The sequence below is a fragment of the Eleginops maclovinus genome, chromosome 16, assembly GCF_036324505.1.
Source record: "Eleginops maclovinus isolate JMC-PN-2008 ecotype Puerto Natales chromosome 16, JC_Emac_rtc_rv5, whole genome shotgun sequence".
NCBI classification, from domain to species: domain Eukaryota; kingdom Metazoa; phylum Chordata; class Actinopteri; order Perciformes; family Eleginopidae; genus Eleginops; species Eleginops maclovinus.
The window spans coordinates 5744292-5770074 of NC_086364.1; the positions used below are offsets into that span (position 1 = coordinate 5744292).

The 25783-nt window shown below is 40.1% G+C and overlaps 1 protein-coding gene across 1 annotated transcript in view; it reads right to left on the bottom strand.

The window, feature by feature from the left end:
* The window catches only part of grin2ca (glutamate receptor, ionotropic, N-methyl D-aspartate 2Ca), a 56868-nt gene extending 35230 nt beyond the window's left edge, over nt 1-21638 (bottom strand). The window contains exons 1-2 of the mRNA XM_063903151.1: nt 20432-21638; nt 4482-4926 (exon numbers count right to left, since the gene is read on the bottom strand). Coding sequence (XP_063759221.1) covers nt 4482-4910 — 429 coding nt within the window. The 5' untranslated portion in view covers nt 4911-4926; nt 20432-21638. The remainder of the gene's footprint in view (nt 1-4481; nt 4927-20431) is intronic.
* Between the last annotated feature and the right edge of the window lie 4145 nt (nt 21639-25783).

Here is a 25783-nt window from a genome sequence, read left to right on the forward strand (position 1 = left end):
TTTAGAAAGCCTCTGGCAACTGTTTCTGCGAAGACAATCAGAGTTTTGCTCTTGTCTGACTTACATTTTGTCCACTTTACAATGCTATGCCTCAGAGAATGTGATCTGTCAGACCAGAAGATGAATGGTTCAAAGAATGCTTGTATTTTAGGTCACTATATTGAACTAAATGCATAATGAGAGAAAAAGTGGATTTTGTGCAGCCACATTTTGTGTGTAACTGAAGGACATTGCTGCATATATTTATTTGATCAGAGATTCGTGACAACTTGTCCTGCATAATACAACAAAACAAATGTATTCAGAGAAGACCATACAGGTAGCAGATTAGAGTCTATGTTGTCAATATCATGTTTTTTTTGGACGCGATGAAATACTGCCTATTTTATCGTTTTTTGTAGGACTTTTTGGAGCTCTCGAGTGTTGTGTTGTGCTAAAGAAACAGCCATTATTAATGATATTGATTAACCGAGGTTTGCAAATAGAGCAGACCTTTGGGAACACATTGATCTGCTGGCAATAGTAAAGTAACTAGCTTTGATTTTCTGTCAATCTGAAGTTGACAAATGCGTCCTTACTAGAGGAGATTCATAAACAATAAGCATTATGCTTAGTGGAGAGAAAGGTAATACTTCCTGTCTTGATCTTAACATGAGTTTTTTCTGAACTTTTGCTTGTTATAATTTCTTTGCGTGTCCTCATTGGGATAGAAAATGAAAGAGGTTGATGCGTAGTGCGCCCTGATGTTGCCGATCAACAAACTAAAGTGCCTTGAGGATAGGAATCAGTTTATCATGTAATTTGATGCTGTCACTTCCAGAAAGATCAAACCCTGGGCTCTCAGCGATATGTATGAAAAATGAAGGAGCGATATTGCCTTGTTGACTACCTTTGACAGAGTCCCATAAATCAATCCACGGGCAGCCTCAGAAACTGTTAACAAGAAGACTCAAAGAGGGTTGGTACAATCTCATCTCTCTGTACCTGTCATGTGCACATTACCAGCACTTCAATAATAAATGACTAATTAAGGAGGACATATTATTCTCAGTTTCAGTTTCATCTTTGTATTTTGTTCCTCGACATGTTTTCATGCTTTAATGTTCTAAAAAGTATTTTGCAGCACGTCTTTTCACCCTCTGCCTGAAACCAGAGCCCATTCTGCTTTGATCTGTTAGCTCCGTTGTGATTGCATAGAGATGTCCCGCCCCTTATCCTATCACAAACAAAGTGTTGGATCACTGGCCATTAGAAGTGCGAGTTTTACCTAGTGATGTCTGTTTGTTACGCAAGTCTAACCAAGTCATTTCAGGAAGGGGGGAGTGTTTGGGAGAGAAACTCCCTTTGGATGGAAATATGGGATTTTAGCCCCTGCAGACAATTTACATGCAAACAACTATACAACACATTACAGGAAAGAGAATTCATCAAAAAGCGAAATAGGACCACTTTAAAGCATTTATGCCGGACTAGGTTCTAACAAATAAACACAGTACTTAAGTACTGTCGCATTATAAATTGAAGAACCACTACACAATATCTATGCAATGATTATTTACGTTAGTACTTGGTGGTGAATTATTTTTTCTACAAAAACCTGGTCCTCTGCCAACTGGAATCTGTGATATGCTGCACTACAATAACTTTTGGTAGACTAGGCCCAGAGGTAAAATGACACTACACCGGCTCTCTTGGCACAATCAATAGTTGGTCCCCTGGATGTAAAGCAGATATGCTTACAGACATCTTCGTTTCTGCTTATAGGCAGCATGTCAGAGACAGCTTGTAAAGTGGCTTAGGCAATCTCAACACTTCTATGAGGTTGTGTAGTTGTCTTTTCATTGATAATCACCTACTTTTTTCAAATCTGAGTTTACTCAATTCATGAGGCAAATGTTGTAGCAATGAAAAATATTGCGAACATTTCCCAAATTATAGCGTTGGATGTAAGCCATAAGTCCACATTTACATAGGCCTATTTATTTTGAAATGTACATTTTTTACTCAGAAAATGTGGGGTGTTTGCCTTGCTCAATGAGATTTTTCAAAAAAGGCCTTGAGATTTATTTATTTTTTCCACTAAACAGGATTGTAAAATGACATGCAGTTTAATTCAAAGTTTGAACACCTAAATATGTACTCGACAGAGGCCCAAGACCATAAGAACTGACAAAAATGATATGATTATAAGGGGACAAACGGAAATGTACATGTCAAGTACCAGAAGATCACATTGTGTTTCCAACTGGGTTCGTCCTCATTAATAATGCATGCACTCAGTTCTGTGATGCACTTTTAATGTATTTACTATACACCATTTATTTATGTTCTCAACTTTGGTCTTTGGCTAATTGATGATACAAAAACAATGATTTATTTTAACTTCCCCTGGCCCTAGTAAATACACTTGTTTTTTAGAACCTGTGTTTGTTAGTAGATGTGTTTGCTTGGTAATGTATTACAATGGACTTGCTGTAATGGTGCAAAGTGCAAATGAGCAGCAGGAGGCATTAACTGCTGAGTGACATCTTTTTTATAACCCTGGAGAAGCACTTCTGATGGCAGGATCAGCCATGTTTTCTGAAATGGATATAGCTGACAGGGGAGCTGTTTACAAACCCACATAAATTAAGGGAATTACTTCCCGATATGTATTCTATCATTGTGTCAAACCAAAAATAAATGTAAACTATTATTTACATTTTTGTACAAAATGTAAACCCTTGTCCCTATTGTTTATTGATTTGTTATTATTTGTGTTTAAGGTCTCTATGTTATCTCATGTTTTTCAAATACACTTTAAACGTTTATTCTATATTTGATTGATACTGAATTAGATTGTCCATCCAGTTCAGTCTGCTTTGAAATTCTGTATAATAAATGCTTTTAGTTTAGTTATTAATTAAATTAGCTGGTGCACAAGTTGCTCTCTATTTTAATTAAAGATCATAAACAATTTGTAAATGTCAGTGTGTGGACGCACATTTTTTTAAGGTGTCCCACAGGGGTCAGTTCTTAGACCCATTCTGTTCCGCCATTGTTGTTTGTATATTCATCTCATTTGTGCTTTTACTCCTGATAAATGCTCGATTCTTTCACATAAACATATATTTTTTGCCATTCTTGAAAAAGATATATATTACCTAGATTAGTGCTGCACAGTTATTTAAATATGTATCCTTATTGCGAATGCGATATCAACATTCGCGCTATACACATCGCAAAGACTGCTCAAATTGGGAAAAGAAGCAGGCCTACCTCACCCTGCGCCTTTCTTCCCCCCCGAAGTACTATACTTTGGAACGCAATTGTGGTACATTAGAATCACATTAATGCTACTTCACACTTGTACTCTGCTTCATTATCTGACAGTTACCACTTAATTGCAAGTAAATGGTAGGTTTGATGTTCTGCATTACTGCCTGTGCCAGGTACTTTGACCATTATACATTTAGTACATTTAAAAAATACTTGAATCTTGCTTGAATTTGTGTTTTTTTTTACTGCTATCGGCCGCTTTAACGAAAAGTGTAAGATCTAAATATGAACATGAATCTGACATACATCACAGGTCTAATATATAAGGGTTTTCGGATATATGAAACTATTCCCTCACACAATTGCAGATTGATCTGTCTGGATATTTTATAACCGGCCTCTGTTGCTCCACACCTGCCTACTGCCCCTAAAGCTCAACATTTATTGCAGTTACAAACCAGGATTAGGGCGAGAAATGATGAAATGCCAATGGCTTTCAGCCGTTAGTGTATGAATTTGAAAGGCTATTATTTAACCTATAACATTAGGAAAATGATGTGTCAATTACAACCTAATGGTGGACTGCAGCTGATGGCATCTTTATTGCCCAGATTCAAAGACTGATGATCTGTATTCAGGCTGTAATTTATTGTTCATAACAGTTATCAGATTAGCTGCAGTATGTTATGTGAGTTGCTCAATGTGGATTATATGAATAAGACATTACATCTATTCAGGCTCACCAGTCTCAAAAGTTGTATTTATTTAGACCTCAGTGCAGCCTGAACAATTTCCATAATGTGTTCAGGGCATTTTTAATGCAAATGAAAGTTGTTGAAATGTAAATTAAATTGATATAGTTTGATGACTTTAGAATTGTAATCTTAAAGGGTCCACAAGTAAAGCGCAAACCAGCCCTCTCTATTCCGTGTCCCACCAGTGTGTGGACATTCATTTCTTGTGGAGTCCCACAGTGGTCTGTTCTTGGACCCCTTTATCCCCTCATCTGCTGCTTCATCATTTGTGTCTCTGTTGCTTTTCACTGATGAATGACAGCTATGTTTCTTTCAGATAATCATGTTTTCATACCTATTTATGAAATTATAACATTTCTGTCAAATTGTTATAGTTGATGACATTGAAATTGAATTTAAAAGGTTCCACAAGTCAAATGCAAACCATCTCTTTCTTAACCCTTTCCCTGTCCCTTCCTTTACACTGACCTTGTATGGCAGGACAACAGCAGAGCCTCCACTAATGCCCACGATGGGCACTGCCGTCTGAGTGGAAATGAAGTCCAAGATCTGCGCCACGGCCTCAGAGCCAACGTTGTCCTCGAACACCACTCCATGGACGCGGTTGGTGGAGAGGGTGTCACAGATGCGGGTTAGCAGTGCCCGTGGGTTTGTGTTGTTGACTAGCACAGTGATGGGGTTCACTTCAAGAGGCAGGTCCATGAAGTTTTCCCGGCTCAACCGTCCTTTTATCTCCGTCTGATAGGCCGAGCCACTGAACACCACCGCCACGTTCACAGCTGGAGTGGGAACCCCGAAGGGCCGGCCTGAGCAGAAGGGCACAGTGCAGAACAGCAGCAGCAGCAGCGGTGGCGGCCACCACGGGGAGTCGCTCAAGCAGCCTAGACGAACGCCCATCTCAGTCACCTACTGCCTGGAGGAGGGGTAAGCAAAGGGATTGAAATGTTAGATACACAGCACTAGTTGTATTTTTTCTGAAATGTTGTGATAATACGCAATAATGCCTGTTTGGCGGCCAACCAAACTACCTTTTGTTTAGAGTTGGCTTATTTTGATTGTTTACCTTTTAGCTTTATCTCGCTTAATGTGCTGGTCAGCCTGCATTAACTAAGACAGTGTAAGAACCCATTAATGGGCCCAGAATGGTTTATATTTAGAGTGTGTCAGCGTGTGACATGAGGCCATGGTCAGGCTGTTGTGTCTTAGGGTGGCAGCTGCCACCCTGCTGGTGCTATATTTTGCGGGCCAACCCAACAGATGGTGTCCAGTGTTTAATGCAACAAATGGAGAACAAAAGGATTTATCATTTTTTCTCTCGTGACATTACTTTTGAAGCTGTTGCTTAATTTTTTTCAGTGGTCCAAAGCATTCAAACTTAATCTGCCAAAGGTCTGCAGGCATGTGTTTGGCTATACTAAATAATTAACATCCATAGTGTGATTTAAATGTTTTTTTATCTGTTTGGGGAAGTTTGTCTTTTCTAGTTCTGATACTGTCATTGGAATTATTACGACAAAAAAAGTCTGTATACAAAAGGACTGCAATTCAAAGCCTTTGTTTAGCATTGCATAGCTAATGGACTGGAATTGAAACCAGTAACCCTTTGCCAAACTGTTTTTATTTCTTCTGAAAGTCTAATTCCTCTGTTTCCTGCCCTCTGGAAGGTAATGGACGAGAAACACCATGAGAGAGCTTTTGTATGTCAATCCATGTAGCGTCAGTTTAGCTTTCACATTGTAACCAGACGGCGGTTTGTGTGTAGCTGTCAGACAGACTTAGGCTCTTTGTCAAATCTGTCACAGTAGTGTTTGTGGCCCTGAGAGAGTGCTGCACACTGGTCCCCTCTCACAGAGATCTGATCCACCATGTGATGGAATCCCAGTGGGGTGAATATATTGTAATCCCTTGGTAATCCCTGCCAGGCGTCATGGCCTAGGGCTTGATTGTAGTGTATAAACTTATCAAGAGATTTGGATAGTGCACAAGGCTCACTGTAGCTCTAGCATTTTCTACTTCCTGTGTGGGACTTAACCATGAGCTCCCTTTAAAAAACAGGCTTGCAGATAAACAGGCTGGTTGGAGAGCAGCATCACTAGAATAGTTATCATAGGATGTTTTTACAGTCATGCTGATATCCACTTAAAGACGTCGCACATGCGTGGGAAACTGTATGCGACGTCCTACATGTGATTCTCCAGGTAGGCGCTGGCACATAAATCATTTCATAAATTGATTAGTCCCCACTGTTAGAGGGCATCTGCCACATTCCTTTCAATGACATTAGTCATGTTTCAGCTGTCAAAGCAGCGGAATGGTTTGGGTTAATGTCTTTGATGGGGAGCGACGTACGTGGTGAAAATGCTTAAAAGCTTCGACCTCCCATATGTTTAATCAAGGCATGGAAACAGCTGAGGCAGACATATGAAGGTCATATCCTTGGGTTGTGATTATAGAATTAAAGCAAACAGGAAGTGAGTCATCAATAATTCTTTGACAAGGCTTTGTAAAATCAACACATCTTCAAATACCAAGACAATTTAATTGTTTGGGAAACAGGGGCATCCAATATACATTTTTTTGTATTTAGATTCTGGATAATGCTGTCACTAAGCCTTGGAATGCAGTTGAATGGCAGATTGGTTCTGATTTGCTTGGCCCTGACCCCTGCAACAAAAAGTCAGCTGAACCTGTAAACTGCACCAATACACAAAGAGGATTTTCTACTGTGCTTTGGTTAAATCCTCCGAAAAAAACAGCCCTGTGTAAACAACCGCTGGAGGCTTCACTCTGATGTCAGGGATCAAAAATTACTGTAGCTTGTGCATGACTAGGTACATCCTCCACACATGATCATGACGCAGTCTATTTGGCTCTGAAGCCTGGTTCTAAAGGATACAATGTGCAAAGTGTAGTCTGAGCCGTGAGCAAGAGACATGTTGCTGTTTGCGTCATGACAATGCCACTTACTGTGCGTGAGGACACAGGGACTGACATCATTTACTATCAACACCTTGCTATCCTTATGTTACTGTATATAGAGACATGATGGTAAAACTATTTTTATCTAGTGTAAATATTAAAGAGGCCCTATTATCCTTTTGGCGGTTCTCCATTTCCCGTAGTGAGTTATAGAGTTGTTGAGACTCCTTTGTTTACCTTCATATAGTTACATCTCTATTTAACACCTGTGCTTCTATTGGCTGGCGCTCCAACAGAATGTACATTGTAGTCTAAGGGGCGGAACATCTCTCTAGACCTGAAAATGAGCAGAATATGTCCTCTTTAACCTTTAACAAGTGAATGCAAGTACATTATATTGGCTACTTTTAGGGATTTTAGCCTGAAAAAGAAGATATGGAGGGGCATGTTGTATGTCTAAGCTGTCCTGCGATGTTTGGGAGTTAGGTCCCCTTAATATCTCTCAAAATGTGTGTCCCCATAACATGATCAATACAAGTACACACACACAGCAATTCCCATCACCCAGTGGCTTGCTGGGCCACACGGACATTGTTACTAATGAAGTCGCTTCAAAATAGCTCACCTTTCATTTGTGCTGTTCCGTTGTTAAAGTAAACACATTTGAATGACTAAATTAAAAAGAAAATAAAACCTAATGTGAGAAAACATTTCTGTAATAATCTCTCACTGACAATCTTTGTTTTCTCTGTCTGCAGTCTTGTTTGACTAACTAACATTTATGATGTGCTTATCTCCCTCTAGTGGGTGACATATGGTGGAAGAAGTCTCTTTACAGAGTTAACTGGCATTTTTAAAACCTACTAGGGTTTTCATACTATACCATCATTTCCTTTCGTCCTGCATTACCTTTACTCTACCGACATATGAACATTTTGATAAACTAAGCACGTCATAAAGCAAATAGTACATCTGTATGTTCTGCCTCTATGTATGCTCGCTTCTACTGTATTTTGAATATTGTAGATAAGGTGAATTATTGTTTGTGCACGTTGACACTTCCTGCTCAATATGTATTGCTTTAACAGTCTCATTGATGAGAATACAAGCACAATTTAATACACATCTGCTGCAGTATGTTTATATTATAATCTCACATATTGGTTTTTCTTCATGGTATAATTTACCTCTCATTTATTTTCTTATTTATACTGCCTTTGATCCTTTCAAAAACCTGAGCAATTTATATTAGTTATTCTACATTTTTATATTTGAATGCCATTACTTTACTGTGTCAGTATTTGCTGCTGCAACAGCCAGGCTTCCCGACAATGCATTTCCTATTCTCATTTTGTCATATCCTGTAAGTTCCATAGCTCTTCATTTTCTGATATTGACCATATGAATTGTCGAATAAAAAGCTGCCATCTGTTGACGGGTCGCTGCATAGCCTTCCAGCCCCCCACCTGATTTCTGATCTAGCTCATTAACGTGAAGCCACAGCAGTAAATACATCTGGCTGAGGAGTGAGGTCTCATCAATAGGCACAATGTTTAATGACTGCCTTTATATTCCGGGCATGACGCCTCGGCTGCAGCTGTTTAGCAACGTGCACCTGTCCCGTCATCTGCTTCATGATCAATACATTTAGCAATGCATCTGCAGCCTGCTGCGTCAAAAGTTCACGTGCTGATAAACTCGTCATCTGTCAGGAAAAACTGCTGACCATCCAAACAGTTCACAGCATCGCCTTCTATGTCAATTTCTGATATTGGACCAAGAGCAATTTAGGCATCTATGAACTTTATTGACCTCTATTGGTAAACTATAGGTAAGGTGATTTGACTTTGTCCTAAACTAACAAACACCTGGCCTCATATCGCCCCTCCACTAAACAATGCTCTGTAATTGACACAAAGTCACAAGAAAAATGAGTATATAAACGAGTAGCTAATTAGAGCAAGGAACCATTAGGGACCTTCATGGAGAAACTGCTGCATCAGCGTACAAAATAATTGTATTATAATGCTTTATCAATATTTGCTTTAACACATGGCTTGAGAATTGAGACGTGTTTTGACTCTCTTAATGTTGTCCTTGTACTCCATGGCTGTCTTCCTAAGAAACACTACATCAGGCAGTGCTTTTTTCAATGCCTAAATACAACATGTTTATGTTAAACTGACAAAGATTCCCAGAGGCATCATGAATTATGGCTCCTGTCTAGTTTTACTCCATACATCTTCACAGGGAGAGAGTCGAGGTGAATAAATGGATTGAATGCTGCTTTTTTTTGCTTACTCCTATCAACAGTCAACATAAGTTTCTTCTTAATATGACAGGTCTTTCTCTAACAGTTAGTACGTTTTGTGTGTGCCTTAACCAAAACTAGGTATGAGGCGTTTGGAGCACTTGTTTTAGGAATAAAGCATCTGGGTAGACATGGTTGAAACAAATTGTGATTAGAAAGGTTTTAAAGTAAAACAAGTCAGCAGCTGAGTCATTTTCTTGCCATCAGTACTTATACTCTGCTATAAAAGGCCCTGTTATGCTTTTTGGTGTTTTTCCTTTCCTGTAGTGTGTTATATAGGTTGTTGTGCATGCAAATGGTCCCAAGGTTCCCCTTCCAGAGGGATTTAATCTCCTGTACACACTGTTTACTTCGTAACATACTGACATCACTATGTAACACTCACGCTTCTATTTGCTAGCACTCCGACACATTGTACGTGATAGGACTAGGGTTGGGACTCCTCTGAGCGGTTGACCAATCACAACAGAGCCAGCCAATTAACCAATCAGAGCAGACTGGGCTCTGGTTTCAGACAGAGGGTGAAAAGAGGTGCTGCAGCACAGGCAGTATGAGAAAAATAAAGAGCTTTTTGAACATTAAAGGATGTCCCAGTAGAACCACAAATACAAAAATGAACCTACAAATTATAATAATAATTGCTGTTTTCTTTTCAGTATTCGTAAAATCCTTAATTTTACGTAAATCTTTAATTTTTACAAAGAGTCTTTTAATCTTAATCTAAAGTTTATTAGGTACATTGCAGATTATCCTGTTCAGACTGTTAGAGGGCTGTAACCTATCCCAGCAAGCATAAGTGAGAGAATGTGTATCCCACATTTTTCATCCGGTTCGTACAAAACAAATTTAGGAGAAATAACAGCCTGAAATAAATGTATAAAGTTGGGTTTTATTACACGACTACTAAATGAATTTTAATACGTTTTCCAGATACATTTTTGACAATAATTAAGATCAATTGGTTCTGAGCTTAATGGACATTTGACCTCCACTTTAACAAAGAGTAAGGACTAATTTATCATAATAACGTTTTTACGGTCTCTTCTCTTTTTGCTTTCACTTGTATGAATATGTTTAATTAATCTCTGATGGAAAAATACAGCCATGCTAATCTTCTTAAATCCACATCCATTTTCCTAATCTTTCCTAAGTACAGTGAGAGCAGAGAGAGGTGACGGGCCAAAAAACAAAACTAAATTACCAACAGTTTGACATAGTTGGCTTGTGTCCACTCTGTTTTAGTCAATGTCAAATCAAAAGGATTTTTTCAATTTAAATTCCCTCCAAAGCTTCTCTCCACTGGTTTTAATGTAATTCGTCCAAAATATCGTGTGACCCATCTCTGATAAACAAAACAATATCTGGAGCCAAAATCATAGATATCTGTGCAACACTGCATCTATCTCTGACCTTCCCCGGCAGGTCCTGAACGATCTTTTTTGGAAATGCTGAATGAGATTTTAAACCAGATTATTTTTCAGTTCCCTGGCTGTCCCTGATATCCTTATCTGATCGAAAGACACAATACGAATCTCCTCAGGATATCATTTCTATGTGAATTGTTTGGCTGCTCCTCTTAAACATTTGAACCTCAGTTATAGACCACTACAGAGTCACAAAAACACAACAAGCATCCTGTTGGCTCAATTCAAACCTATCATGAAAACGACTGGAATATTCTTCAGTCTGAATCTGGCACAGCTCCACGTGGCCTGACATTGAGCAATGGAAATTGAGTTAATTAACAGGGCATCCATCGCAAAAAGTCCAGATAACACACATTACACTGTAAAAGTCCCCAAGAAAAACTACAAGAACAATGTTGTGCTTTATGATGACATTTATTGGCTTTAATCCCTGATGGGAAAGACGGGATGGTAATATGCTGCAGTCTTTGAACTTAACTATCCCTACAGGTATTAGTCTTAGAGTAGCTGTAAAGATGTTCTTGATCCTTTATTTTTAAATAAACGTGACAAGAAATCGCATGCTTGTTACTCAATCTGGACTTCTGTTGCTGAGACATTTAGGGAACAAACAGTGAATCCAGAGCTGCATTTAGTGAACCTCTATGGGACAGCAGAGGGGACAAATAACTTGTGCGTTCGTGCCATTGCATTTGCAAATATCAAATCAAATATTAATGCACAAAAGATTGCACTTTTCTGTAAGTTCTTACATCCCAGAATCTCACAATTCTTTTTTCAGCTACAATCTGAGAGGGTTGAAACATGTATTTTGCTTTTAATGTTTGCTACTGCCTTTCACATTAAATGCTTTCTTACAAAACAACAGTTAAGAAAAGTGTGAATCAAACAACAAATTATTGGTCTCAATAGGTAGTTTCAAGTCGTCATCAATGCAGCATGATGTTTATTTTGTAAATGAAGTTCTCTTTAGGAGTAAATACAATATGCTTTAGGGGTTACCTTGTGATTGACAAGACGCTAACACAGCAATATCAGGTTTGGGTGATGTCTATGTTTTCTTCTTAAAAGTTGAACCCTTTCACTTTGTGTTTTTTTTAAAGGTAATTGTTACATTTGGTAGCCTCAAATTGTTGCACTTAGTGTTAAGTTGCCCTCTCACGGCACTAATGTTTCCAAAGAAGCAAGATGACAACAACCAAAAACCAAAAACGCAAATAATAAAACCGCCAACTTGAGGCTTTAAACCATTGTCCACAAATCAATATGTTACTTCACGGTAGCATCCACTTCTTACTGTATGTTCAGTCTTGGTTATTCCATTTTCTGAAGTTCAAATAATATTCATAATTCCTGCAGTGAGAGAGTTTCACTGTTGGCCATATCTGAACCTTTCCGTTGTTTCACTGCTCTATTCTTTGTGGTATAGTTTTCTATATCATGGCAATGTGATAAATGGCGCCCCACGCTGTCATAAAAATACCAAGCCATTGTCCAGCAGCATTTTCTAGGTGCTCCCAAAGTGAAAACATAATGGTGGCTTTTCAGGCCAAACCACCCCTGATTTATGCTGACCTATGATACAGAAGCACATCAAACAGATTCACTCAGTGATATTAGTTTCTGTCACAGAACCTCTCCCTACACTCCTGCCCATGGCACTGTAGCCGTTTTTAAGACATTCACGACACTACATTTACAATACATGACAAGTGATTGATCTGCCACGGGATGAAAACTTATGCGGAGAAATCCCAATAAATCCGATCTGATCTTTACTGCTCTCTGACCAAGGGCTGGTGGGTAGACCTAAAATGTCTTGTACATTTTCACATACTGTGACAGGAATCAGTTGAAGGGTATTCAGGCTTTGACTGGTATCTATGCTCATTAAAGGATTTAAATATTCAGTGGAGAAGTGGAGCTGAACTGAGCAGTTGGATTTCCTGACTGTATAGTATCAGAGCGTCCGTGATCAGCAGGTTTTAAATGCCACAGCAGATGGAAAGCTGTGTCGTTGTACTTTATTACAGTTCTGCCTTTGAAATCCCATCTAGCGCTAAAGTAAAGCTCCCTCCCCAGCATATGTAGTATTACTATGATTGTGTCTTTACATTAAAACAATAAAATTCAATACTTTGATAGGTGCAGAAGGTGAATCAACACAATTCAAGCAAGATCATCAAAAAAAGACATTTTCTTTCAAGGATACGAGTCCTTGTGCCTGCCAGTCATTGGACAGCTGTTTGATATATATCTCTCCTCTTTGCTTTCACTTTTACTCCATTTAGTGCAACTCTCCATCACACGGCTCTCTCTGTCAGCACGCTGTGTAGCGAAATTGAACAGATTGTATGTGCAAGTGTTTGGAGCGTAATAATGTTTGCGGGGCTGCAGATTACAATGGCATTGTGAATCTAATCCATTTTGCCACAACACATGGGCGGATGTTTACCTGAAGTTTAAGGAACTAGACAAGGCGATCAGATATTAATATTCCTACTTTGACCCTGCTGGCTGACCTGGATGTTAACCCGCAGTGGAAGGTGACCCGCAGTGTGAAGGAAGAATCCTTGGTCAGCCTCATGCGGGTCCGTATGTGGAGCAGGGATCAGTGTAAGACCCTGGTTAAGCTGAAACCACGGTTGCCCGTGCAGAACCAGACCGACCCCCCCCCCCACCCCACCCCTCCACCCCCGCCACCGGTCCAGCTGTCATCAGCCTGCTCTCCCAGTTGACTCGGTGGCTGCCCACACATTCAACTGATCTCTGACATACACACACATGTACACATGCTTTAATCCACATATGAGCATACCACTTTGTTTTTAATCTATCCTGTGTGTGTGTGTGTGTGTGTGTGTGTGGGTGTGTGTGTGTGTGTGTGTGTGTGTGTGTGTGTGTGTGTGTGTGTGGTCTTATCAGTGCTTTAAAGGGTACTGACAATGTATTCTTCCTCTGTTCTTCCTTCTTATGTGTTTATGTGTTTGCCACCTATAAAATAAACACAATCAATTTAAAGGGCCAGTGCATTTAAAACAACACTGCATACTGTTGGTGGAATTAAGTCATGCAGATAATTGATTTGACCTTAAGTTGATTTGATTTACAAAATGAATGCTAAATCTCAACAGCTTAATGTTTTAAAAGATAAATAAAAACAAGACAGCAAGGCCAACCATAATAAAATGTGCCATTCTTTTGTCTAATGACAACCCTTCAAACAGATTACAGACTATTTTAACAAAAATAAGGAGCATAAATATTTTTGATCTTTAATAACTTGTACATTTGCTCGCCTCTTTTTAAAGCCGAAATGTGTCCCCTTGGGGCTCAAAAGCATCAAAACAGATTTGAAGCTATCACATATTGCTCTCGTTCAAGCTTTGAAGAACCTGTCCTTTGAACTGATATAAATATTCCACCTTTCTTTACCAGATAGATTGAATTGCTGATCAAAACACCTGAAACAGCATCAAACATAAAAAAACACAAATAAAAAAATAAATGAGTGAAATAAAGCTCTTTGAAGCTGCAGATGTTTGAAATATATTTCTTTGTGAGCAACTCATTTAAAGAGAAGAATAATTGCTATCAATGTATATGTCACAAATATTGATTTGTACCACTGAATTTTAGCTGGTATTGCTGTCTGGCTGCCTGACTCTGTGTTGTGGTAGTGACAGACAGGTCCTGTCCTTATAATTGTTAAAACATGTAAAACTGCTCAATGAAAAGCAATCAGAGCATGTTTCAGACAACTCTGGCTTTTACAGTTTTCTCCAGAGATTATGCATTGATTTTTTTGCTGCGATAAACAGTCTCCAGGAGAGTGAAAACAATATTTCATCTTTTGGGAAGGGTGTGTATGCAACTCCAAGTATGAGTTGAGAGCCAAAAGTTGTGTCTGTTTTTAGCACAGCTCTCCAGGTCTGCTGAGCATGTTGGCTGTATTTGTTAGGCGTCGACGGAGAGTGACAAGAAGGATTGGGAAAGGGATGGAAGAGATGTGACAAAGGTAAGCCAGAATAAAAACCTAAACTACGTCACCATCTCAAGCTGCCTGAGCCAACTGAGCCACAAGGATGCCTTGTCACTTTTTGTTAGACACTCCTGCAGAGTATCCAGCCTGATTTTTTAAGATTCATCACGCAAAGTCAAACTGCTCTTCCTGTTTGTACGCTAAGAGGCGTACCTCAACCGCACCACCCTCCACTATGCAGGCTTCATTTCTAAGGTTATCGGTGTCATCATCCTTCACGGAAACGCTCCCCACCGTGTCACCGCTCGGGGCTAATTGTGAAAAATTAAGTGGCACACATGCAGCGCTCAAAAGAAAGCGATTAGGCTAATCTATTTCATGTATTACATATTGCATATGCACCCACCCGTGTCACACAAGTGCACAAAGACTCAGGTTGGTATCAGTATCCACAAGAGGCAAAAGAATGACAGGGAAACAGAGGCGATGCCCCCCTCCCCACCAGCACCAATTCTTCAGCCCACGGCGTGTCAGTTTTCCTTCTCAACAGGGACAGGACGTTAGACGAGGTTCAAGCGGCGATGCGCCATGAATATAAATGGGCCGGGAGTCTCTGTTGTGCCCGTGAGCGCAGCCATAAACTTGGGGAGGGAGAGCAACACAGCCTGCCAGACTTCCTCAGCCCCGAGTTTAAGATCTCATCAGATAGCCTCGCATAGTACGAGAGCACCCCAAGGACTTGTGCACCTGCAGTATCACTACACCGATCTGTACTTGAACATGTCAAAGTGGCCTGTCAAATTGGCGGGAAAAAGGATCACGTGTTGTCGCAACATTGCCTGATTCAGAATGAGATTTACTACTCCCCTCCTATGACCTTGGATAAATTGCTCTGTTGTCCTACAACCTCCATCCCTCCCCCCGCACTGAATGTTTTACTGCCCTGGATGCTTGTGACTGCCTGTCAATCAGCACAATATCCATCTGAAACAGTAGTCTATGCAAGCTTACCCCATATTATTATTTTTTTAACTCTTGCGCCAGTTCACCCAACCCCTCCTCCTTTTTGTCTCTCATGTGTCTTGTCAGCCTCCTCCTGCTCTACTCCTACTCATCTGTAGAGACAGGGAAGATGGCGTGAGGTTCGCTCTTTTAAGAATTGATTAAGCACAAAGGCTCTAAGTGTTCGTGGAAGAGCTGGACAGCTGACAAAGCAGCTGCTAACCCTGAGATACTAACCCAGAGGTCGTTTTAGTCTGCCCGCAGGCTGCAAAAAGACCCAAAGATGCTCCAGTGCCACATGCAACAACTCAGGCAGGTCGACATTTTTCTTAAAAGTCTGATACAGGACAACCCAGTTAATAGGATGTTGTCCCAGGATTTGTTGCAATGATGATCTCTATTTACTTGTCATTAAGCCATCTTTGGCAAGACATGTTTTAAACTTTTTTCTGTAGATGCTGTTGTTTTCTTCTTTATTATCAGTTCTCATTCTAACAACTTGATTACTTATAGTACATTACAGATTAATTATTATTTTATACTATTTAAATTGTTAAAATCCCAATGTGATTATATCAGATGCTTCATTATCACCTTATTGTTGAAGTCATTCAGAGAAATATCTTGTCATTGACTGGTTTGTTGTAAACTTTCTTCACGTTTCTGCACTCCAACCCACGTCCTCTTGTAATTCCACTAGACAAACAAAAGGCATAAATTATATCACATCCTTTATAAAGTATAAGCTAGGACACTAGATGAATAAAACAGCAAATGCAGCATCCAGCATGAGTTGACTGACTAAAATGATTCAGTCAAAAAAACAAACAGAACACTGGAGTTCATGTAAATATGAAAATATCAAAAATGAGTAATAAGTGAAATTCATGGAAGGAGTCTTTGCCAGCTGCAGCGTACCCATGTTCAGTATGTTACACTGCAAGAACATCAGATAATACAGATTGTGTCACACACTGACTTTTAACTGCACAACCAAAGGCAAAGCTAAGTTAATTACTATGTAAATTAGTGTGTGTGTGTGTGTGTGTGTGTGTGTGTGTGTGTGTGTGTGTGTGTGTGTGTGTGTGTGTGTGTGTGTGTGTGTGTGTGTGTGTGTGTGTGTGTGTGTGTGTGTGTGTGTGTGTGTGTGTGTATGAGTGAGTGTTTGTGTAAAGTAGAGCTGCAATGATTAGTCAGCTAATAGATAAGTCATTTGTCTGGAAAATGTGTTATAAAATGCTGTTCTATCCTCTCAAATATAGAGATTTCCACTGTTTTATTTCCTTTGAAGGAAATATCTATGAGTTTGGATAGACAAAACCATTTAACATTCTTAACTATTTACTAACATCTATTTTAGACCAAAACGATTTATTGTGAAAACGATCAGTAGATTAATCAATAATGCTAATGATCATGAATCCCTCGTGTTACGTTCCCGCATGGTAATGTTACACTACAATTGATCACAGCTGTCTCTAAGGTTAGACCAACATCTATTTACGAGACTAGTAACCCTAAATGGCAAACTGTAAGTGATGCATGTGTTAACATGTCAGGTTTACGTAACCGCGGCTACCTTGGTCAGGACAATCTGAGGTTAACCTGTACAGGAAGGATGTTTTACTTCTCTACTGAGGGTATTATAATAATGACGGTCCTTTGACAATAGTATATTAAGAATAACAACTGTTTTAACTATCAATTAATCTGCCAATTTTTTATAAATAATTATTTCATGTATAAAATTATTATTTATTAACTTTCTAAAAGATGTACATAATTGGCAACTAAATATCTGATTCCAAAACCCACACATATTCAGTTTGAATGATAAATATTCTTAGAAAAGCAGGATATCTCATATCTTAAGAGGCTCAAAACAGATTTTAATCCATTTTTGCATGAAAATGTACTTTAATGGTTACTTTCTGATTACATTAGTAGGCAATTGCTTTTCTCTCAATGGACTTATCATTGCAGCTCCACAGTTTATGAGTACAGTGGTGTTTGGGTGTGATGTCATACTGGCAGTGAGGATAAGTAGAGCATCAGTCCAAAACCAAATAAATATGCTTAATCACTGAATGTTTCAGCTGTGTTATTGATCAGGCTCCTCCCTCATGGTGTGTGTGTTTGTGTGTGTGTGTGTGTGTGTGTGTGTGTGTGTGTGTGTGTGTGTGTGTGTGTGTGTGTGTGTGTGTGTGTGTGTGTGTGTGTGTGTGTGTGTGTGCGTGCGTGTGTGTGTGTGTGTGTGTGTGTGGCTGCATCATGCTGTGTGATGTGCTGAGTATCCTTGCATCTGTTTCTCCTGTCACATGTTGCCTTGGCACACACACTCAAACACACTCACAGTCACACACGTGCTTGTAGCTATTGCTCTCATATACATAGAACTACATCCAAGTACTGAAACTACGATATGGTATAACAGCCATTTTTCACCTGCCTAAATGGTGACACACCGTTCACATCAGCTCATTCTAAACTCCCTTTTATTCAAGCCAATGGAGACAAAGCACATTTTATCCGGGCAGAGTTAAACCTCCATGGATAAATTTCTCAAATGTATAACCAATAAGGAATAATGAATACCACTAAATGCTGATGTTTGACTTTTTATACAGCCAGCCCACTGAAATAAATATAAACTTACAATAAAAATAACATCAAATGCTCAAAAACCAAAGATATTTACATTGGTAGAAAAGTTGTTTTTTTCCAAAATGGAAGAAAATTATATTCTGCAAAATACAATTTCATCACTGCTGAATTGTATGTTGCAGAATAACATTTTCAAAAGAAAATCTTGTAACAATTTTATTTTCATCACACCTAAAATTTGAAAAACAAAAGTAAGTGGAATATATATCCTTGTTTTTAAAATATTTATTCCAACTTCTTCTTTTTGCTTTGTGGCAATTACATCAAAAGTGTCTCAATCAAACACTTACATGGACTTGAACTGGTTTTAATTTGGTGGTCAAAGGTCATTGTGACCTCACAAACATGTCTTTAGTCAAGGATCAAGAATTTATATGCTATTAGTGTCAATTTGACGGAAACCACAGTAACTTCATACGAAAACACCAAATGGTGTTTGCTTCAGGACTCTGAATGAATACATCTGAAAGAAAAAGTTAACCACCAGACATATCCAATCTATGATGAGATAGGCTCCCTTTGATCTTGTCAGAACACTAAAAGCTTTGCAAACTCCTGTTGTAGACAAACAATTCATTAGTATTTAACCCTAACCCTAGATGTTGGGAACCATTTTTACTAAAGACCAACAAGATAAGATTTGTTGGGTAATTTTGTTGAAATGCACCTTTAAAATCAAGCAGGTATATCTAGCCTTCCTAACAATGAGTATAACATTTTCAGTTGTATTACCGTAAATATCCCCATGAAGATCCTTTCTCATGCGTGCCACAGTTGTACGCTGTGTAGATAAACATGATTTTCCTCCATGCGGCTCCCCACCAGATACAACTACAGACAAAAGTAAGATATGTTTATTTTGTAATTAGGGTGGGCTGAGCCCTTAGATTAAATGCTGGATACTGGCCAAAAAAGTGATAATGAGACTGCCTGAATTCTTGGAATCAATCACTCTTATCTGATCCATAGGACGTCCCAGTGCCAGAACCAATCAAACAACATTTTACTACATTCCTTGACCTCTCATTCTCACACTCATATCTTTTACCAATATGCTTCAGTTAGACAGGCGTTTGCGGTCCATGACAGAATAATCTAACTGGTACTTTGAGATGTATTGGCCTGTTACTCATTCACATTAGCTGCAATGGATAGATTCAACCCTGTGTGTTGAGCTGGCAGTGCAGACGGCACCTTGACAATGTGTAATGAGGACACACATTGCTGATAAGCAGCTTCTTCTACAGGTTATTACACTTTGTAGCTGATGATTTAGCCGCAATCATGTGGCAGTGTTGATAGGAAATATGGCTTTGTCCCTGTTCTGCTCTGCTGCTCTCTTTTGTTGTCTTTTTATTTATCGCCTCGCCTTGATTGTTTCTCTGGGTAAACCTAAAAGGTCCCTCACCTCTACAAAGCTATCAGATGAGTTCCCGTTCATCTTTCATTTTGTGACATGTCAATCACTTTCAGCATTCCAATTACAGATATAACAAACTAGGCTGTCAAAAAGAGGAAACTTGTTCTGTATTCATGGAGCTAAAGTGCCAGAACGGATCATTCAGTAATTACAGGAACCTCTCCTTCGCTGGAATCGTGAAAAGTCACTCTTCAGTGGCAGTGCAGCAGCGGCATCCTCCCGGGTCCGGCAGGCAGGTATCAAAGCCCCTCTCAGCTGCTCTAACTGTTTACAATGACGCATCGATCCGCTCTGCTTAATCCCCCAGTAGCTCGCTGAGTTAAAGCAACAGTTACAGCCACCACACACACCTACAGCGGGCACAAAAGCCAAACACAGTGCGCCGTCTGATCCCCCCGACAAGGATCCTGTCAAGTCCCTGCTTTTGATCTGATCCTCTGTGCTCAGACAATTCCTCTATGGACATTTAGACGAAAGAAGGAGAATGGGGAAGAAGGGGGATGCTACTTAAAACTACAACACATCTTCAAACAGAAACTAAAAGAAGCAGAAAGCATTTTCTACACTCAGGTTTTTAAATTGGAAAAACAGCATTTGGGGATTTGTAACCTTAAGCAGACAGATAAATGTGATGAGTGAAGTGATGACACATCTAAGTGCAGCACTAAGTGGAAGATGAAGGTGATCCCTTACCTGTGTCGGCAATCCACATCCAGTCCTGGCTCGTCACCACTCATCCCGTGTCTGCCGCTTCAGCCGTCCTGTTCCCACTTTCTCTCTATTTTTTTTACCTCCTCCTCTCCGGTCTTTTTCTCGTCCTTCTTTCTCTCCCCTTTGGCCCTGTTCTTCTCTTCCTCTCCCTCCTTCGTCCTCTCCCTCCTCCCTTCCTCTTCCTCTCTCCCTGCACTTGTTTGAGTCTATTTCAGTGGCAGCAACAGAGGAGCCCGCTGCGACGGTGGCATGGTTTCCAGCACTTTGGCAGAAGGTCACATTATCACTCGCTGGTGAAAAAGAGGGGAGGGAAGAAGACGAGGAGGAGCAGGAGGAGGAGGATGGATGGAGTGATGGAGGAAAATCGAAGTGAACAGGTGCCGGAGGAGGAGTAGGACCAAAAAGAAAAGAAAACAAATGACCAAATCGTTGCTGTCCACAGTCGCACTTTAGCTCTCGGCTAAATGTTGAGAATTAAAGTCGAGGCAGCTATCTCAGGTGTTCAGGTAAGATGTCCCAGAATGCTTTGAGGAGAAACCTGTCGGTGTGCATATTTGTGTAAAGCCGTTGCTTTTTTAAGGTCTTAAGCAGCTGCTCACCTCTGGGGAAGAGATAAATCCTCGCTTGGCTGGAGATTGAGACTTCAGAAAAGCTCCGGAAGCTGCCAGAAACTTACACCATGTTGTATATCAGTGCGAAACAAACTCCTCAGACTTGTCCTTGCCCATCATTGCCCGGTACATACAGACACAGATGTACTCCATATTTCGGCCGAGACACCTGTCAGTGCTGTGAGTCCCATCTATCACAGATTGTGCAGGGTGACCCTCGTCTTCATTTCCCAAACTCCCTTCTTCACCCTCCTCTGGTGCAAGTTGTGCTCTTGTGACCGCTCCATCAAAGTAAGACTAAAAATGATCCAACTGCCCAGGACAAGGCTGTTGGCGGCCGGCGACAGATGGCCGGGGCAGGGGGACAGATGCGAGTCAGCCGCTGGAGTTTGGGAATGTCGTCTAAAATGTCTGTTTGCGCTGTTCCGCCCCCTGCCTCCCCTTGAAACACAGCTTGCTTGTTTGGTCTGCACTTAGCCGCACTTGCTGTTCCTGTTGGTCTTTCCCTACCTGCACCCCTCCTTCCTCCATCTGCAGAGCTGTCACTCTGGCTTCACTGGCCGGCTGTAATCCTGACTCCTACACTCCGTGTCACAGGAAGGGCTTGTGAGCTCTAATCATTATGTAGTAAGGATTTATCTGCTCATTCTCCCTCCCTCCTCCCTTCCTTCCCTCCCTCCACCCCTCCCATTTATTTCCCTCCCTCTGCTTTACAACTGTACAACATACTACAGCCTCTTTTTCAGCCATCACAGTATAATGTATCATCTCTCCTCAGTCGTTCCGGGACCCATTCATTTGCCAGCTCGTTCTTTTTTTTTTGGGCTTCTCTCTTTCCGCTCCGTGTCTTGTCTGTCTTGCTGCAGCTCACATCAACAGGTTTGTCCTTGAGACGTTCCCTGGGACAAACAGAATAAGTGCTCCCCTTTTCCTTCGTACCGTTTTACTTTATCTCTTGAAATATGATTTTTATGTGACTGTGAAGATGCAGGATGTTTGCATATATGGGTATGCTAGTACATTAATGCACTGTATGTGAATAGGGTTGGGGTTAGGGTTAGGGTTATAGTATGTGAATGTATATGATCAAGTGAGCTACCAGAGAGAACAGCCATGTTTGTCCTGCTCAGTCCAAGAACAAAAATATTTGGACACCCATACAGGTAATTACGAAACCATTGCCATTAATCTGCCTCCACTCTTCTGGCTTCGACTTTTTCTATTGACTTAGGGACCAGGCTGCAGGGATTGGCTCTCATTCAGTAGCAAGACGAAATGGTGGCTTAAAAAAAAGACATCAACATGGATTGTGCGTAATGCCCAAAGCTCTGCAAATTGTTCTATTTAAAGAGGCCCTATTAAGTTGTGGGGAGTTTTCCTTTTCCTGTAGCATGTTATATCTGTTTTTGTGCATATAAATGGTCTGCAAAGTCCAAAATCCCAAAGTTCCCTCCAGAGACAGTTTATCTCCCTGTTCGGATATAAGGTCTAGCTGCTGTTCTAGTTTACACCAAAGTTGTTGGATGGGGTTGAAGTGAGGACGTCATGTTATTTTACACCAAACTTGGAAAAGCCAGTTTTGCGCACGGGGCATTGTCATGTTGACACAAGAAAGTTTAAGAACTGGAAGCACACTGTTGTCTAAAATGTTACTGTATGAATATAATATTTACCTTTATTGGAGCTTAGTGGACAAATCAAGGAAAAACAACAAAGACATTTTGTAAACCAATTGTGAGGGAAGAACTTTCCACTTTCCTTTTGCCATATAATATTGTACCATATATATCTGTTAGTGTGATTTTAGGTCAAAGGGTAACAAAGGATGTTTAACATAAAACCTACATTTTATTTGAACCTGGCTTTCTTCAAAGTTCAGATTTATGTTTTTGAAATGCATGCAAATTACTGAAGTGAACAAAATTATGTTTGCACTACATTGGTTGCTTAAAAATAAATTCAAATGGATCAAATTTGGTTTACCCTCGATAGAACTTAACAAACTACCGCACCTGACCTGGATGTTGGTTACAGTGCTAATGAAAAATATAGTTAAAGTACGGTCCAAAATGTGCAATTTGGCAATTTTTCTGAAGTAATATGAAAATAAAGCTTAGTACGCAGATATTTTGGTTTCAGCATACCTCAATTACGTAAAAACATTGGTTTCTGTCTTTTACCCACACATTTTATACAGGGCCTTCTTTTGAAACTCCCACTTGTCTATTTATTGTACAAAGGGAAGGTATATCATAAAATACATAAATTACATATTTTATCGGTGCCAAAAAGAGGTGGAGCAATCCTCCAATCACGTGTTTAGCAGCTTGATGCAGCTGGGTGTCCTGCATCCAATTTACCTTTTCCTTTATAGTTTTCCATGAAGCGCACAATGTATAATGCATGACATAAAGTTGTATTGATAATGCAGCTCACTTAAGGTATTCAAGGAACCTCTGACATGCTGCAAACGATACAATGATCACTGGAGAATTTCTTCATCTCCCACTTAGACAATGCTGGAAAGCATCAGCTTTGACCTTGGCCGACCTTGGTCATAATCCAACACGTGTACTCTTGTTATTCCACCTGCCATACTGTCACCGCACAGAGCCTCGCTGTTGATGTCTGCAGGATGTGTAAAGTTTAGATTTCTGAAAGGTCACGCTGCTATTCAGGACACGAAACAGCAGTGAGGCGGACTTGACTTTAACAGACCAGTGTAGGCTGTCAGCAGGTGACTCACGTCTGTCCCTTTTTCTCTCTAACTCACCAAAAACATGCTGCCTGAAGCAATATCAGCTCCATTTTCCTGTTGGGGGGGTCAGGGTATGAGCCCCCCTGGAGTTCAGGGAAGAGAAATGCACCTGCTGATTTGCTCCAGAATTGATTGGCAAATGAAATATAAAACACCCTCAATGGTGCTTTCCAATGCCATACTCCTTAACATCTTCGAATTTTAGCCTGTTTTTACTTCTCACCAGAGACTTTCAATAAGCACAAAATCATTCTGGGAGCACCCATTTATGTACTTCGAGGTCAAATTTACATATTGCCAAGCTGCAAACAATCACCTTCCCAAAGACATTGCAAACTGTAGGGCGCACGAAAAGCCATTAATCTTAATTTCTGTGTCCCTTGTGGAATGACACCCTCGAAAACATCAGTGGGATTTTTATGAGGCTGTCAGAGCTGCACTGAGAAATGTATCGGCAAGGCCATATTTGTTTCTCTGTGGCCAATGGTGCGGGGTGGGCAGCATGACCCCAATTGATTGCTGTACCATAATAAATGTTCATGGATCCCCTGCTGGTGATCAACAGCTTATACAGCATACACACATGATCGATAGGGCAAACAGATGGGACTGTAAAATAAATTACATGTCCACTGATGTTGGGTTGGTTTCAGGTTTGTGTTTTGTTTTGAAGATAACAGCTTCTACCTGAAAACCTGTCAAGTGTTGGCTACGAAGTCACAGCGCAACTTGGATTGGGAGGGTTACTATAAAAACGTTACCATTTAACTCCAAGAAAATTAGCAACGTAATCTGAGTATCAAAAGATGTAACCTGATTACTTTTCATTACTTTTCGATTACTTCAATAGCAAATGCTATGCAAATAAATACAACACTTTAACTCAAGTGCATTATTTAAGACATCAGAACAATGTGACCTCAGAAAAGAAGAAACCAATATATTTAGCCTCATAAATGGCAAGTCTATGTGGCTCTGTCTTTCCTTTTCAGGATCAACATTTAGCTCAAATATTGCAAAATGTTTGAGCAAATATTTTTATGTTTGGCAGTGCGAATTGGCATTTATAACCGGCCTGCCGGGTGCAACTGACCCACAGCCAAGCATCCATAATGATCACAGTCAGGTGGACTTATTCTCTCAAAACACTTTATTTTTATTTTATTTTAAATAAAAATGTTGCATTAATAGATTTTGATGTGCAAAAAGCCTTACTTAAAGAGAAAAATAGCTGGTATCTGGACATTATGTTGGAGCAGTTTTTCATTTGAACCAGACTCGTACTTCTCTCTGACACAAGTGTCTCTGGTGAGCCTGGATAAGTCTCCTCTCTGCAGACTGACACATTTCTGCATGCTGTTGCTTAGGGATGGGTAACGAAACCAAGTAGTAAACGGTACCCGGGACTACATTTTTAAAGACCATGGTATCGATAAGCTCTGTCGTTATCGGTTTTGGTATCAGTACTGGAGAAATGTCAAACTTAAAACTCATTTCATATTTATTATTGCTACATAAAATTTTCTCTTGCACATTTTATCGACTCAACTACGTTTTTTCATTTTCATCTCCTTCTCCCTCTCTCTCTCTCTCTCTCTCTCTCTCTCTCTCTCTCTCTCTCTCTCTCTCTCTCTCTCTCTCTCTCTCTCTTGTCTCTGTGCAGGGCGCGGGGCAGCCCCATCATGCTGCAGCGCCGTGCACACAGAGAGCTGCTGGGGAAAGAGAAAACGGAGCGTTCAAAAGTATACTGATACTCTACAAGGCTCAATGTGGACAATGCTCGTTTGCTATTAGCATTTCCGTGTAAGCGCGGAAACACGAACAACCTGTTTTAGCATCCTGCCAAAAGGCACCAATAATGTCTTAGGTGGGAGAAGTACTCAGATAAAAGTAAAAGAAGAACTACAAGAGCGTAGGAATACTATTAAAGATTTGTTTCTAATTATTGATCATTAAAGTGTTCTC